Source organism: Indicator indicator, chromosome 20 (assembly GCF_027791375.1).
Source record: "Indicator indicator isolate 239-I01 chromosome 20, UM_Iind_1.1, whole genome shotgun sequence".
NCBI lineage: Eukaryota > Metazoa > Chordata > Aves > Piciformes > Indicatoridae > Indicator > Indicator indicator.
In genome coordinates, this window is record NC_072029.1 from 3,424,588 (window position 1) to 3,441,195 (window position 16,608).

General features: G+C 45.4%; 1 protein-coding gene across 1 annotated transcript in view; it reads right to left on the reverse strand.

The window, feature by feature from the left end:
- Positions 1-16,608, reverse strand: part of VIPR1 (vasoactive intestinal peptide receptor 1) — a 98,904-nt gene that overhangs the window by 12,917 nt on the left and 69,379 nt on the right. The window contains exons 6-9 of the mRNA XM_054389955.1: positions 14,648-14,780; positions 5,045-5,198; positions 2,080-2,140; positions 298-367 (exon numbers count right to left, since the gene is read on the reverse strand). Coding sequence (XP_054245930.1) covers positions 298-367; positions 2,080-2,140; positions 5,045-5,198; positions 14,648-14,780 — 418 coding nt within the window. The remainder of the gene's footprint in view (positions 1-297; positions 368-2,079; positions 2,141-5,044; positions 5,199-14,647; positions 14,781-16,608) is intronic.

The following is a 16,608-nucleotide window of genomic DNA, read 5'->3' on the forward strand; positions in this document are numbered from 1 at the left end:
CCATTGACAGCCACTCTTTGGGTGCAGCCATCAAGCCAGTTCTTTATCCATCTTGTGGTCCACCCATCAAACCCATGTGTCACCAGTTTGGAGACCAGGATGTGGTGTGGGACAGTGTTGAAGGCTTTGCTCAGGTCCAGTTTCTTCATTGTAAGACAGACATTCAGCACACACTGGGATTTTATATGTCAGTGCATTTCCCACAGGCGTTTACAGAACATTTCTCAATACCCCTTCGCGTTCCACGCTTAGAACTAAAGATGGCTCTGCAGCCAGCAGAATGTCTTGATACTTTACCAAAATAGACACCAAAATAGGAGTTTTAATGATCCACCAGAATGGGGACTCCACTATTTCCTCCCAGCACCTAAAAAGAAACAAAACCAGACTTAAAACATCAAGCAAAGCAAGCAAGCAGCTATGTAACCTTCTCAGGTGTTTGCTTTCCCCAAATGCTAAAGACATAATCATGGAATTGCTTAGGTTGAAAAAGACCTTTAAGATCATCAAGCCCAACCATTAACCCAGTGCTGCCAAGTCCACCACTAAAGCAAATAATTTGAGGATGCAAAAAATACAATAATAAATTCATTAGGCATTAGCATATCCTCTAAATTCACATTTGGCACACTCACACACACAAAAAAAAATAGAGCTTTAAAGCCTCCAGAAAATGCAAAGTCTGTATTTTTATTAGGAATTGATGGAGCTGGGTAGGAATATATAGGAAGAAGAACTGGTCCCCAAACTGGTTAAATCCTTTTTGTCTCTATCTCATTGTAGAGGCTATTTATTAGCAAAGTAAATAAAGACAGATTTATGCAGATAGAGTGAAACCATAAAATGAAGTCAGTAGCCCTCAGGAAATGTGTTAGCATGACTATAAATCAAAAATGAAATGAGAAATAGAAGCTGCTTCTCTTACTAGAATAAGGACAAATCAGGACACATTTGGAGCAGGAGAATGCAGGAGAGGAAATGGAGTTAACCACATGCTGCAAATGCAAGAAGTGAGGGCATGCAGTGAGTACAGGATAGGTACCTGGTTCTGTAACCCTTTTGGAGTGTTTTAGCATCCAAGCCTTTCCAATTAATACAGTTTGATTGCTTGGATGAAAGCATGATGGAGGATTGCAGGATCAGATCCTGTTTGCTTGCACATATCCTGGATATCTACCTCATCTGCTTAGCTACGCTCCCTCTCATCCTTGTATACAACATAAGCTGCTCCTAGGTTAAGCAGCATCCTTTAACCTTTAAAGAGGTTAAAGAACAGCTCCTGAGATGTGCCAGAGGCAAAAAAGAAGAGGTTTTGGACTTCTGTGGGACAGGCAATAGGTGTGTTTATTAAGTATGTGCTGCATGAGTGTATTTTGAGCCAATTCTGCAGGATGCAAAGCTCTGCTCTGAGCATGGAGCTGCTCAGCTGGTAGCCTTGTTGTACACAGGATCACAGAGTCAAATGGAATCACAGAGTCAAATGGAATCACAGTCATAGAACTGTTTTGGTTGGACCTTTAATAGCATTGATTCTAACTGGTAACTCACCACTGCCAGGTCACCATTAAACCATGTCCCTCAGCACCACATCTACACAGCTTTTAAATACCTCCAGGGATGGTGACTCCACCATTTCTCTGGGCAGCCTGTTCTAGGGGTTGAGAACCATTTTGGTGAGGAATTTTTTCCTAATGTCCAACCTAAACCTCCTCTGGCACAACATTTCCTCTTGTGCTATCACTTATTACATAGGAGGAGACCAACCCCCACCTCACTCCAACCTCCTTTCAGAGAGCTGTAGAGAGTTGAACAAATTCCCTGTCAATATCCTCAACATGGTATTGGGGAAAAAAAAAAAAAAAAAAAAGAGTGAGTGTCTGGCCTAAGTGTGTCTAGAAGGAGACCTTGGAGCCTTTCCTGGTTCATAGTGCCAGAGGAAAGCCTCTGCTCTGCCTGCTGTTTGGGTTAGGGCAGGATGGCTGCCTTGCTCAGACTGCAGGGTTTTCCTTGCCCTCCCTTTCCCTTGAGATAAAGGAAGGCAGAACTCTGAGGAACAGATAACTGAGTCCACAGGCTTACCCAACATCGAAAAAGTAAATCCTGACAACAGTCCAAGCAGTGATGAACACGGAGGGGGCTCCTGACAAGAGAAGAGATGATGTTACTGGCAGAAATCATTATTAGTGTTTTCAGTCTATTCTCCCTCACTCTCCATGCATCCTGAGGGACTGAGGTGATGATGCCTTTCATCAAGACTGAGCAAATGCTTCATGTTTTCTCTGCTCACATCCCTAACAAGCAGCATGCTGCCTTCCTCTCCCCTGGCCATGTAAGATGAGCTTCCTCTAACTGCTCTCTAGCAGCTTTATCTTCCTGTTGTAGTGCCTACAAAAAACTTCTGATGGTGAAATGCTAGGAAAAGAAATCACTTTAGACATCTGCAGTGTGGACATTGGTATCTGAGACAGTCACATGGGGTCTCTTTAGCATAAATGGGGAAAAATACATACTTCTCATACAGAACCACAGCATGGTGGGGTTGGAAGGGACTTCTGGGGATCGCCTATTTCATCCCCACTGCTAAAGCAGAGTCACCCACACAGCAGGTTGCCCAGGACCACTATGACCAGGTAGGTTTGGAATTTCTCCAGAGAATGAGAATCCACAACCTCTCTTGGCAGAATGAGAGTCTAAGGGCATATTTCTTGTCCTAAAGCAAACATCTAAAGCAGTTCAGATGATCTGTGTGCTTGGATGACCTGTGTCATGGGCAGAAACTGTAACACAGGAGATTCCATCTAAAAGTGAGGGAAAACTTCTTTCCTGTGAGGGCACTGGAGCCCTGGAGCAGGCTGGTTTAGAATCTCTCCAGAGGAGAATCCTTTCTCACTCAAGCAACCTCAGAATATATCATGAGTGCAGATTTCCTTTGGTTTAAAATCACAAAATCACAGAATGTTAGGATTTGGAAGAGACTTCCAGAGATGACTGAGTCCAATCCCTTTGCCAAAGCAGGATCACCCAGGGCAGGTCATATAGGAACACATCCAAACAGGTTTTGAAAGTCTGCAGAGAAGGAGAGTCCACAACCTCTCTGGGCAGCCTGCTCCAGTGCTCCATCAGCCTCACAGTAAAGAATTGTCTCCTTGTGTAAAGGTGGAACCTCCTGTGTTCCAGCTTGTACCTGTTGTTCCTTGTCCTACCACTGAGTACCACTGAAAAGAGCCTGGCACCTTCATCCTGACACCCACCCCTTAGGTATTTATCGACATTAATAAGATCCTCTCTCAGCCTTCTCCTCTCAAGACTAAACAGCCCCAGGTCTCTTAGTCTTTCCTCATAGGAGAGATGTTCAAGTCCTGCAATGATCCTCATAGAGCTGGACTCTCTCCAGCAGATCCCTGTCTCTCTTGAACTGGGGAGCCCCAAACTGGACACAATATTCCAGGGGTGGTATCACCAGGGCAGAGTAGAGGGGGGTGGAGAACCTCCCTAGACCTGCTGGACACTCTGTTCTTAATGCACCCCAAGATGCTGTTGGCCCTCTTGGCCCCAAGGACACATTGCTGCCCCATGGAGAACTTGCTGCCCACTAGGACTCCAAGGTCTTTCTCCATGGAGCTGCTTCCAGGAGGATGACCCCTAGTCTGTACTGATGCCTGAGGTTATTTCTCCCTAGATGCAGGACTCTGCACTTGTCCTTATTCAACTTATTCAAACATGAGGTTTGTCTTTGCTTGGCTCTCCAGCCTGTCCAGATCTCGTTGGCTGGAAGCACAGCCTTTTGTGTGCCAGCCACCCCTGCCACTTTCATACCATCAGTGACTCACTGAGGGTACACTCAGTCATTAGCTGCATACACTTCTCTTTTAAATCAGCCAGCTCTACTGCACTGAAGAAAAAATATCTATGCACAAGGCAGGTTTAAAGAAGGTCTGACCTGATTAACTGCATCTGAAAAAAGGTCTGTGAACATCATCTCTTCGTATGCTCATAGCACAGAGCAGTTCCCTCTGCTGCAGTGTGAACCCAAGTGTAACTCCTATCACCTTCAATGGAACTTACTCTCCACCCAACTGATCAAACCCTGAGTCCAGGCATACCCCTCTACATCACACAATTTTATTTTTCCTTTTCCTTTCGAGATTCTTCTCTGCTCTAATTGTTTCTCAGTTTCAGCTATTGAGAGCACGCAACAGAAAGCTGTTTTGCTTACTTACACAAAAACCTTCAGCTAAATAGCCGGAAGGGGAAAAGAGATCTCAGTTTCCTCTTTGGAGAAAGAAACAAATTTGATCTGGTAGAATTAATTTGCAGAAGTTAGCAATGCAGCTCTGAGTTATTCTGTGAAGAGCTTAATTCTGTCATTTTCCTTTCCCTTTCCCTTTCCCTTTCTTTTTCCCTTTCCCTTTCCCTTTCCCTTTCCCTTTCCCTTTCCCTTTCCCTTTCCCTTTCCCTTTCCCTTTCCCTTTCCCTTTCCCTTTCTCTTTCCCTTTCCCTTTCCCTTTTCCTTTCTCTTTCCTTTTTCCCTTTTCCCTTTTCCTTTCCCTTTCCCTTTCCCTTCCCCTTTCCCTTTCCCTTCCCCTTGTCCTTTTCCTTTTCCTTTTTCTTTCTTTTTTCCTTTCCCCTGAATTCAGTAAGACAATGAGAGTGACAGATTGCAGTGTTTACTTCAGTCAAGGAGTCTTGCTTTGCTGGGATCCTTCCTTGCACTTTCTGGGCATTGCATGGTATCAACCCTGGGAACTCAGTCAGGATCAAAGGACAAAATGACCATAAAGGAGATGAGAAGTTTCAGGCCCACAGTAGTTAAAGACAGTGAGGTGCTCAATTAATCTAGCACAAGTTAAATTCTTAAATACCTTTGAAAATTTAGTCTAATTCTATTGAACTGCTCTGGACATCCCTTGGTCTGATTCCTGGCAAAAGGTAACCTGCCCACTACATCTCTGCCTTGCCTGAGCCCCCGTGTCTGTGGATTCAATCACTCTTACAAAGACTGTCAGGGTCTCCTCTTGGCATTCAGTTGTGAGAAGATGCATACCCCAGCCAATCAAGATGTACCACCAAAAGTACTTCCTCTCTGAAAAGAAGGAGATGACCAGCAGGGTGTGAAGATACAGCCCCTCCACAAGGAGCCAGAAGAAGTTGGCCATGACGCAGTACTGGAAGAAAACCATCATGGCTTTGCAGCCTACCTGGAAGAGAAGAAAGGAACAGTGGTGAACTGCAGCATATTTCCATAGTATCGCACCACAACACCAGTAAACCTTGCTGTGGGTGTATCTTTGGGACTGCTTTTTGCAGTACCTGAAGCCCTTATGGAATGAGCTCTGTGGTTAAAAGTCAAAAGCCCTACCAAGTTTGCTTAAGGTGGACATGCAACATGGAGAAGTCCTGCACTGGGACAGAATCGGATGCACTCTCCTGACTGTCCAGTTCTGGAGCCTCTATTACAAGAGGGATATGGACATATTGGATTGTGTCCAGAGAAGGGCCACAAGAATGATCAGAGGGCTGGAGCACCTCTCCTGTGAGGAGAGACTGAGGGAGTTGGGGCTGTTCAGTATGGAGAAAAGAAGACTCTGAGGTTACCTTATTGTGGCCTTCCAGGATCTGAAGGGGGCCTACAGGAATGCTGGGGAGGGACTTTTTAGGATATCAGGTAGTTGACAGGACTGGGGGGAATGGAAAAAAAGTTGGAAGTGGGGAGATTCAGACTGGATGTGAGGAAGAAGTTCTTCCCCATGAGAGTGGTGAGAGCCTGGAATGGGTTGTCCAGGGAGGTGGTTGAGGCCCCATCCCTGGAGGTGTTTGCAGCCAGGCTGGATGAGGCTGTGGCCAGCCTGATGTAGTGTGAGGTGTCCCTGCCCATGGCAGGGGGGTTGGAACTGGATGATCCTTGTGGTACCTTCCAATCCTGACTGATTCTCTGATTCTATGATTCTCTGACTTACGAATTAAATCATTCTATTTTCTCACTGCCTGGGCTTCTTACTACTACTGCCTAAGCTGGGTAAGTTTAAAGCAGACCAGGTATTTATGTGAGAGATGTAGTTTCAGGGCTGATTGCAGTATTGTTCTTCCTCTGAATCCTTTTTGACAGCCACCTCAGCAGCACGTTTATAACACAGCCCTTCCAGGCTTTGGAGAGACCTTATTACATGCAGCCCCTGGATAATGGGTCTCTACCTTCCTGATCGATCAGCCTCAGCCTCAGAATGGCTGTTATGATGCTGGGAAATACAACCCACGTTTATATAAGGTCCTTTACCCTTTAGATGACAGACACTAGGCAGAGATGAGTTATTGTGTCTCACCAAAGACTTTTTTTTTTTCCCTAAAGAGCAGACTTCATGATGTGTCAGTGCTGAAAGACTAACACAGGTTTTGTTTAGAAAAGATTTTCTGCAGGAGAAGCAGCTTCACAGCACTGCTTCTTCTGTTATTTCCCCTTCCACTATCTCATTTACAACAGCTTATTTACCTCTCTTTCTTCAGGGGTCTTATCCTGCTCACACCCATGAGGTGGTGTAGTGAGAAGTTCTTCCCTGGTACTTTGCAGATGGCACATCTGCCCAAGGGGCTTCTCCTCTTTGGGACTGCATTAAACATGGGTCAGGCTGGACGTGAGGAAGAAGTTCTTCCCCATGAGAGTGGTGAGAGCCTGGAATGAGTTGTCCAGGGAGGTGGTTGAGGCCCCATCCCTGGAGGTGTTTGCAGGCCAGGCTGGATGAGGCTCTGGCCAGCCTGCTGTAGTGTGAGGTGTCCCTGCCTATGGCAGGGGGGTTGGAACTGGCTGATCCTTGTGGTCCCTTCCAACCTGACTGATTCTATCATTCTATGATTCTATGATTTGCTTTCATGAAGGCCCTCTCTCTTTCCATACTCATTACTGGTGACTTAACAGCTGAGTCAGATTCTGCCTCCAGCCAGTGAGACAGAGAATCCCCTCTCTGACCCCAGCAAACACTTTTGGGCTTCTCTTTAAATTCCTCTTAGTCAGTGAGAAAATTTAATCTTGATTGCTGTAGAAGTTTACTTAAGGATGTGATGAGGCATGTCTTAGATCTACTGTATGAGCCAACTCTTCCCTGCCTGAGTGTGCCCAACCATCCATGCTATAAACATCTACACTGATGACTGTTTAACTGAGGACTATCTGAAAAGGAGACACTCTGCAAGAATCAGCTGCTTAAAAAGAGACTACCAGTGTCATTTTAGCTAATGACAAGTATGGTGTTGGGCTTCAGAAGGATGGGGAATCCCTGTGGATCTTGAGTACTGTGTCCTGCTCTGGCCCCCTCACTACAAGAAGGACATTGAGGTGCTGGAACATGTCCAGAGAAGGACAACAAAGCTGTGGAAGGGACTAGAGAACAGAAATCTTTGAGGAGCAGCTGAGGGAACCGGGGTTGTTTAGTCTGGAGAAAAGGAGGTTGAGGGGAGAGCTTCTGGCTCTCTACAACTGCCTGAAAGGAGGTTGGCGTGTGGTGGGGGTTTTCTCCCAAGTAACAGGATGAGAGGGAATGGCCTCCAAGTTGCACCAGGGGAGGTTTAGGTTGGGCATTAGGAAGTTTCTTCCCCAAAAGGGTTGGTAAGTCCTGGACAGGTTGTCCAGGTAAATGATTGAGTCCCATCCCTGGAGGGATTTAAAAGACATGTAGATATGGTGCTGAGGGCCATGGTTTAGTGGTGGACTTGGCAGTTCTGGGTTAATGAGTGGACTCAATGATCTCACAGGACTTTTCCAATCTAAATGATTCTGTGACTCTATATTCCCACACATTTAAAGTGTATGAGATGCCCATGCCCAGATGACAGAAGCCTGCTCTTTGTAGAGAATCCTTCCTGAGACAGCAAGACTGGGAAAAAAACATACACATTGCAATACACTGCTGTCCTGAAAGGCTGAGTTCTTCAACTGTAGTGTGGAAGGTTGATGGCAGGGCACTAAGACATATTTAAGTCAGTTTAAAGGTCTATGGAAGGCATCACATGCAATCCTGTCAATGCTGCCACTCCTGGCATGATTTATGACGTTGGGACTGTATTTCCAGTCCTGTGTCGTCAGCAAAAGCATGGCCTTAGATTTGCTTCAATAACCATAAAGCTCAGAGGCCTCACAATCACCTTTAAGTTATTTAGGTAAAAGGTATTTAGATATTTAAGGTAAAAGTCCAGGTCCTTTTACCTGGACTGCCACCACTGATCGCAGGATCATGGAATCATTCAGGTTGGAAAAGATTCAGGTTGAGTTCAACCATCAACCCAACACCACCATGCCCACTAAACCATGTCCTGAAGTGCCTACAGGTTTTTTGAACACCTTCAGGGTCAGTGACTCCACCACCTCCCTGGGCAGCCTGTTCCAACATCTGACCACTCTTTCTGTAAAGAATTTTTTCCTAGTATCCAGTTGAAACCTGATGCAGAAGGAAGAGATTTACACCAAGATTTCTGAAGGCCTCTTCAATTCAAGACAGATGAAAACTCATTTTCTCAGTGACAGATTTATCCAGCACTTTTCTTATCTGTTGCTCAGAAGGCATGACCTATCTGAAGGGCTAGCTGTTGAGTGACTCATTCTGAATTTGCCCACAGCAACAGCTGCTCTTCTCCTCATCTTGGTCAAGGCAGCTTCTTCAGTACTATTTAAAGCTTTTTAGAGCTTCCCACTTGTGATTCTGTTCCTGGGACACACCTGGAAGAGGGGGTAGCACTAGGCAAGCACCATGTGCTCTGGAGATGCTGGAATGAAGGTCTTCAAGCACAGGGACTGGTGTATCACAACCTCTCTAGGACTATGGTGCCATTTTAGACACTCATCTCATAATCATAACTAAATTCAGGAGTTTCCATCTTGAGCTGATTCCCACCCCACAGGCTTAAATCAGATTGAATTCCACCCCAGCTCATGTTCTGTTGAGATGTCCACCAAAGGATGATATAATCTGTAGTATTGATGCAACAATCAAACCTGGCTCTGCTTGTAAGATTACATGGCATGATTAATTCCCCATCTCACCATCATGGCACTGGAATTCACACAACTGACACAATCCAACTCATTTTATAACCTAAACATTGTGCAGCACTCTTCTTAGCTATGCATTGTCCAGCAATTTCTGTGCATGTTGCATGGAGATGTCAGGATAGACTTAGTTTCCAAAGATATTTTGTCATTTTTGTGGGCTATTTAACTTTTATCTTAGAGAATCACAGAATAATTTAGATTGGAAAAGAACTTTAAGATCATCAGCTCCAGCTGTTAACCTAACACTGCCAGGTCCACCACTAAACCAAGCTTGGTCCACTACTGAACATGGGTAGAGTATTATTTCTCTGACCAGGGTATCCTTTATCTAACAATAGATCAATCTGTACAGACCCCAAAGTTCCAGGAGGTAACTTTGGCCTTTCTTTGTGCTTTCACCTCTTTAATGCCAGATGAAAGCCACTCACAATGACAAGGCATTTAAAAAGCCTTCTGCTGCTGCTATGAAAGTTACACCAGACAACCTCTTTTACCTGCTTGCAACACAGCAAAGCCCAGCACTTGCAGCAACCTTGCAGGCTCTATCAAACTCGATTAGATTTGATGATCTCAAATGTCTTTTGCAGAATTCTCTGATTCTGTGAAAATAAATGGAGCTGTCCCAGTTTACATCAGCAGCAAATGTGGTGCACATGAGTGCACTTTTATGCCTTGCCCACCTCCCACGCAGGCTTCCTCAAACTGTTGGATTCAGGAGGAAGCTCTTATGGCTGCTTCTCCTCACATAAGAAGCAAGTTTAAGCCCCATGACTGTGATCCCCAAGGCTATTTAAGCATTTCTCTTCCACCTATTTTAACGGGGTTATGTAACTATCAGTCTTTGAGGGACTTGGCCTTTCTATTTTGCCTCTTAGGAGCACTCTGATTTCTGGGGGCAGTCTTGTGAGTATTTCTAAGATGGTGATTAGCTCTAGCCAGTCTAGCCTCTGCCTCAGATGACTCAGAGTTGAGCTGAGATATGGAAATAGGATTATCTTGGTAAATGTGCTAACTGTCCCTCCTTTGTGCTCATCAATCACAGGCTAATGGCACTTCTGAAGGCATCTTCAGGAAGAAAGCAAGTCAACCACAAGGCAGCAACTAAAGAGAGGAGGTGATCAGAGTTTTAACAATGTCCTTCCCCACAGTGATCACATCTTCTTTCGTTATTGGCAGTACTGCATTGCTTTAAGGTGCCAGCCTGTGAGTCAGTTAGGCAAAGAAAGTTCCTGCTTCAGAGCTCTTCCACAGCCTAACTTTCTGCCTTCTTTCCTGGGCTATTTCCACAAGCAAAGGAGAAGGCAAGGAGATCATTAATTCAAGCAAAAACTGTGTAAAACCATGTTAGAATTTGGTCTTCATGATGCAGACTCGTCTAAGTGGGAGTAGAAGTCTTTAATAACCCAATGGCTCTAACATTCATTCCACTTTTGCACAAGTGCATCAAAAGACTTCCACTCTTCTGTGGGAGTTTTGTATGACTGGTGCCTAAACCAGAACTTTAAGTCTTCTTACTGCAACAGGTAAGGCCAAATTCAGGTATTTGGTCCCCTAATCAGGAATGCCGGGAGAGGTCTCTGTTCATTTGGGATTTACAAGCCTGAACCTGTTCTGGAAGTGGGGATGCCTTTGTCTTTTTTCCTTACGGGAACTAAGTGCAGCACTTCCCCTTCTAACAAAACACTTATGGCTCTGGGTTTGCCCTGCTGCAAAGCAGCACAGTGGTGAGAGCACTCAGTAAATTGCACTGTTTGTTCAAATCTCTTCTCAGCCTGAAGGAGCCTAGGGCCATATTTAGCCATTACACACAAACCTTTCAGGAAATTGTGTTTTAGGCCCTGGCTATATTAACCAGCAGACAGGTGTCACAAGTCAAAACTCTATCCTGCAAGTTCAAAGCACAAACCATCCAATTATTGAACCTATCCCAAGTCAATCTAACTCAACCAAACCCATACAAACACACTCCATCTTTAAATCTATTTCTGCAAACAGACGAATATCAGGCAAAACATTTTGACTGCATTTCATGTAGCCAATTCACTCCTATGACCTAAAAGGTTGTTCAAAATGCTGGGTCAAGACAGGTGCACATTTTGCAAGGGGTGTGCTCAGTCTAGTGCATCAGAGACAGATTTATTCTACATCATCAAACTGTTGGAGTGGATCCAGAGGAGGCCATGAAGATGATCAGAAGGCTGGATCACCTCCCTTATGGGGACAGGCTGAGAGAGTTGGGGCTGTTCAGCCTGGAGAAGAGAAGGCTCTGGGGAGACCTTCTAGCAGCCTTACAATGCCTGAAGAGGGCCTACAAGAAAGCTGGGGAGGGGCTTTTTACAAAGGATTGTAGGACAAAGGGCAATGGCTTTAAGATGTAAAAGGGTAGATTTAGACTGGAGATTAGGAAGAAATTCTGTATAGTGAGGGTGGTGAGACACTGGAACAGGTTGCCCAGGGAAGTTGTGGATGTCCCCCTCTCTGGAGGTGTTCAAGGCCAGGCTGGATGAGGCCTTGAGCAACCTGATGGAGTGGAAGGTGTCCCTGCCCATGGCAGGTGGGCTGGAGCTAGTTATCTTCCAGGTTCCTTCTAACCCAAGTCATTCTATGGGTCTGTGATATTTTTACAAACCCTTGTGTATCATCAGCCGTTCAATCTGAGTTGGCAATTAAGGTCAAAAACCCTGTGATAGTGAGAAACACACACAGTGGTGGGAGCAATGGGTCCCCCTGAAAGCACACTGGCTTCCAGGAGCTGTGGATTCTGCAGGACAAATTCCTTCATTTATACACTGAGGTGTTTCTGGGTGGAACAAATACTTTGCATACAGCTTTCTGCAGCCATGCCTCAGTCATGACCCAGTGCAAACTCCTTCAGGGGTGAGAGGTTAGTTCAAACTCCATGGCTCATTGAGTTGTTGGCTCCTTTACCAACTGGCATTGGCAGTTATCTGTGGCAGCAGACATCAGGCAATTGTTTATTCCAGTCCTTCTAAACATTCATGGACCTTCATAATCAAACCCCAGGGAACCACAGAGTGGGGATAAAAGCCCCAGAGGGTAACTGCAGTCCTGCACTGAGCTGTAGACAGGGCTCAGGGGAAAGCTGGGAGCAGGCTGCTCTTTGATATCAACTCAAAGAGAAAGGCTATTATAAAAGTAGGGACAGGATCTAGAAAAAGCCAGAAGGCGAGGAAGAAATTGGGTGATGGAAGAGAGAAAAGAATATTTTTTAATTCTGTTGCTGCATGACATAAAAACAGGCCCAGAAGGGATCTACTGGCCTGCTGTGTCCAGTCCTCTGCTATGACCACAAAGCAGCTCATCTAATGTTATGAATTTATTATGGAGGGGTTATTTACTTATTTATAGATGACTCCTGATCACATCTCTTTATTTTGGTGATTTGGATTTCCTGGCCTAAACTTATTCATGCTTAGTGTCCTCTTATGTCAACATGACCTTTAGATAAACAGCTCTGCCCCCCTCTTAATGTTTGCTCAAACTGATAACACTGAATTTGAAAGTGAAAAAAAAATACTTCCAGCTTTGTTATTCTGCTTATTTATCATCCCAGTGGGGGAAATCTCACTGCTGCAGACAGCTAACATGGGATAAACACCCACATGAAAACCAGACAGCGATGTCTACCCATAGATTTCCTGCCTAAACTCTTGCAGAGGTCTGGCCACTGCAATCAATGGAGCCCAGACAGCCATCCAAATGCAAGTGCCTCCTTCAAAGTGAGGTGAGCAGTCCTCCAGGCTCCAGGGGGGACAATAATTAGAGCTCAGTTGATTATAGCTGCACTGGGCTAAACAACCCCAGTTCACAGAATCATAGAATGGTCCGGGCTGGAAGGGACCTCCAGAGGTCATCCAGTCCAACCTCCCTGCAGTCACAGAATCACAGAATCAATAAGGTTGGAAAAGACCTCAAGGATCATCAAAGTCCAACCTGTCACCCAAGACCTCATGACTACTAAACCACGGCACCAAGTGCCACATCCAATCCCTGCTTGAACACCTCCAGGGATGGTGACTCCACCACCTCCCTGGGCTGCACATTCCAACAACTCTCTCCATGAAGAACTTTCTCCTCACCCCAAACCTCCCCGGCACAGCTTGAGATTGTGTCTTCTTGTTCTGGTGCTGGTTGCCTGGGAAAAGAGACCAACCCCCTCCTGCCTACAACCTCCCTTCAGGTAGTTGTAGACAGCAATGAGGTCTCCCCTGAGCCTCCTCCTCTCCAGGTTAAACAGTCCCAGCTCCCTCAGCCTCTCCTCATAGGGCTTGTGTTCGAGGCCTCTCACCCTGTCATCAGGGACATCCTCAACAAGACCAGGTGGCCCGCCTTGAACATCTCCATGGAAGGGGCCTCAACCACCTCCCCGGGCAGCCTGTTCTAGTGTTCCACCATAAAATGGTTTAGGTTGGACCTTAAAGATCATCTAGTTCCAAATCCCCTGCCATAGGCAGGGACACATTGTCATAGACACCCCTCAAACTTGTGCTCTAGTCCCTTCACCAGCTTCATTACCCTTCCTTGGGCACGATCCAGCACTGCAATGTCCTTCTTGTAGAGAGGGACCCAAAACTGAACACAGTACCTAAGGTGTGGCCTCATCAGTGCTGAGGGGAGGATTGTCCCCTGATGCAGGGGACAACCACTGCCCTACTCCTGCTGGCCACAGTCCTGCTGATGCAAGCCAGGATGTTTTTGACCTTCTTGGCCACACCCTGGCTCATATTCAGCTGGTTGTCGACCAATGCTCACAGGACCATTTCCACCAGGCAGCTTTCCAGCCGCTCTTCCCTGGTCTCACAGCATTGCATGGAATTGTTGTGAGCCCCACAAGTGTTTGACCTCACAAGGGACCAGCTGCCTATAAACCTTTGACCCTGGTAATTTATTTTAGGCCTTCTCCATACAATTGCAACTGCATGATTTTGAACGAGATAAAAAAACAAACAACAACCCAAAGAAATCTTCCCAAAGTGCTCTTTCACATTCAGTTGCAAAGTATCACAGGATCACAGTCTCACAGTATATCAGAGGTTGGAAGGGACCTCAAGGATCATCAGGTCCAACCCCCCTGCCAGAGCAGCATCACTTAGGGTAGTCTGCACAGGAATGCATCCAGGTGGGGTTGGAATGTCTCCAGAGAAGGAGACTCCACAACCCCCCTGGGCAGCCTGCTCCAGGGCTCTGTCACCCTCACTGGAAAGAAGTTTCTCCTCATGTTGGGGTGAAATCTTCTCTGTTCTAGTTTGAACCCATTGTTCCTTGCCTTATCACTGTGCACCACTGAAACGAGCCTGGCCCCCTCCTCCTGACACCCACCCCTCAGCTATTGATAGACATTGATCAGATCCCCTCTCAGTCTTCTCTTCTCCAGACTAAACAGCCCCAGGGCTCTCAGTCTCTCTTCACAGGGGAGATGCTCAAGTCCCCTGAGCATCCTCCTGGTGAAGCCTGGCAGACCGTTGGATTCTCTCCAGCAGGTCTCTGCAATTTTGGGACTTGATGATCTCAGAGGTCTTTTCCAGCCTCACTAATCCTGTGATTCTGTGAAAGAGGGTTTGAAGAACTTCGAAGTGCACAACTACTTACTGAGCTGACAAAGCAGTGCTCGGATTCTCCACTTTCAAACAGGATGACATCTTTTATGAAGACCGCGATGGCTCTCATGATGAAGGACATGAAGAGATGCATGTGAATATAATTGCGAGTACAGTGCAGTTTTCTGTTGGGCAGAGATGAAACAACATTTCTGAATAGCAAGGCTTCTCCAAAGCATTGTTTGTCTATTTACATGCTTCTTCTGCCAAGAGATAGACTTACAATTAATCAGCAGCAACCGCGAAAGCAACTATGTGTTGATGTAAATCATCACAAATCCACTTAAGCCTTTTAAAACCCACACAACATGTGGCAATCCACACATCTGCAGCAGTATTGCTGTTTGTCCAATTCCCAGGAAAAAAACAAAACACAAAACAAAACAAAAAACCCCACAAAACCACAAAAACCCCCAAAGACAAAATACAGGAAGTCAGAAAACGAGCCCATCACATTGCTCTCCTCCGGAGAAGAAATGGTTTTGACTGGGTAAGCTGCTCAGAATAAAGGTCTGCTTTGCACAGAATGTTTGTACTGCAATAATTCTTTCTAAAGTGAAGTGTTTCTTCAGGAAGAGAAATAAATTCTTAGTAGCTGCTGCCAAAATTAGCACGTAGAACAGGCTTTCTGGAGCAATAAGAACCACCTTTTCTCTTAAAACTGACTAGTCATTAATGATACTGAGAACACCAGTGTTTTTCTGCCCCTTGCCCACTAACATTTTGAAGATGAATTCTGATCAAGCAGGTCTGTTTTTCCAGAGAGGCTTGCCACCAGCTGAAGTGAAAGGTCTAATACCCTAGAAATGGACACTTTGTACAGTCATCGAAACCACCACAGACCTTGCTCAGCAACGTGACCAAATTACCACCTCTTTAATGAGTCACTGAGCATGGCCTGGATTTATGCTCTTAATGGCTGACAATGGCAAGATAATGTGACTTGAGCCCTGTCCTCTGTACTTGCAGGTGAAGGCAAGTCAAATTACACTTTCCCACAAATGAAGATTGTCATCCTCCAGAGTTTCTCCAGCTTGGCTGGCACCTTGTACCTCGTGGAGATGTGTGTGTGTGATTCACTCTTCTCTTGTAAGAGAAGCAGAGAGATCATGTGTCCTGAGATCTGCAAAGCAGTTGAAGGGTGAAGCTAATCTTGGAATGAATGTGAGAGTTGCCCTAGAACGTGTGCTGCTTCCTACAGCTTTCTTTGGGGGTGATGTCTGGATCAGACTATTTTAAACTGGACAACCATGTAAGGCATAACAGGGAAGCAACTGGAGACTGGCATGAGGAGATGGAGTCTCATCTTGAAGGCTCTTCCTTCTCACAGAGGTCAGCCTTTTGTTGTTCTCCTTATACATAAACAATACTATAACAGACGATCACCTCATATACAGACTTCTTCACTGGAAGCATCCAAATTTAGATGCTTGAATTTATTATAGACACTGGTAATTAATTAATTTGCTGCGATCTAGTAATTTAATATCATTTGATGTGCTGTAGAATATCTGCCCATCGATCCATAAGGGCCTGTGTGTCCTGAAGGTCCTGCATCACATCTGCCACTATTGTGCACATCTCAGAGGCTCCAGCATGCCTAAAACATCTCTGGGTGCCTAGATCTTGCCAAGAACTATAGCACGAATTATTTCTGAAGTAGACTTTGGGAAGCAGTTTTGGGGTGTGATTGCCCTGTACCACTCTGAACATCTGCTTTAGTAGAAATTCATCATTCCACAGTACCCAACTATGTAACTCAACTACATCTCTGTGGACTGTGGTAAGACTATGGCCTCTAGTATAGAGTTCCAAATGTAAAACTCTACATTTAGAAAGATGGATCCCATCTAATGGATGACAGCTCTCACACAAAGGCCACAAGTCACATACCAGAGAACAGTTTTAAGTTGTACCTTTAAAATTTTCCGCTATTGGGTGTAAAAAGGAAAA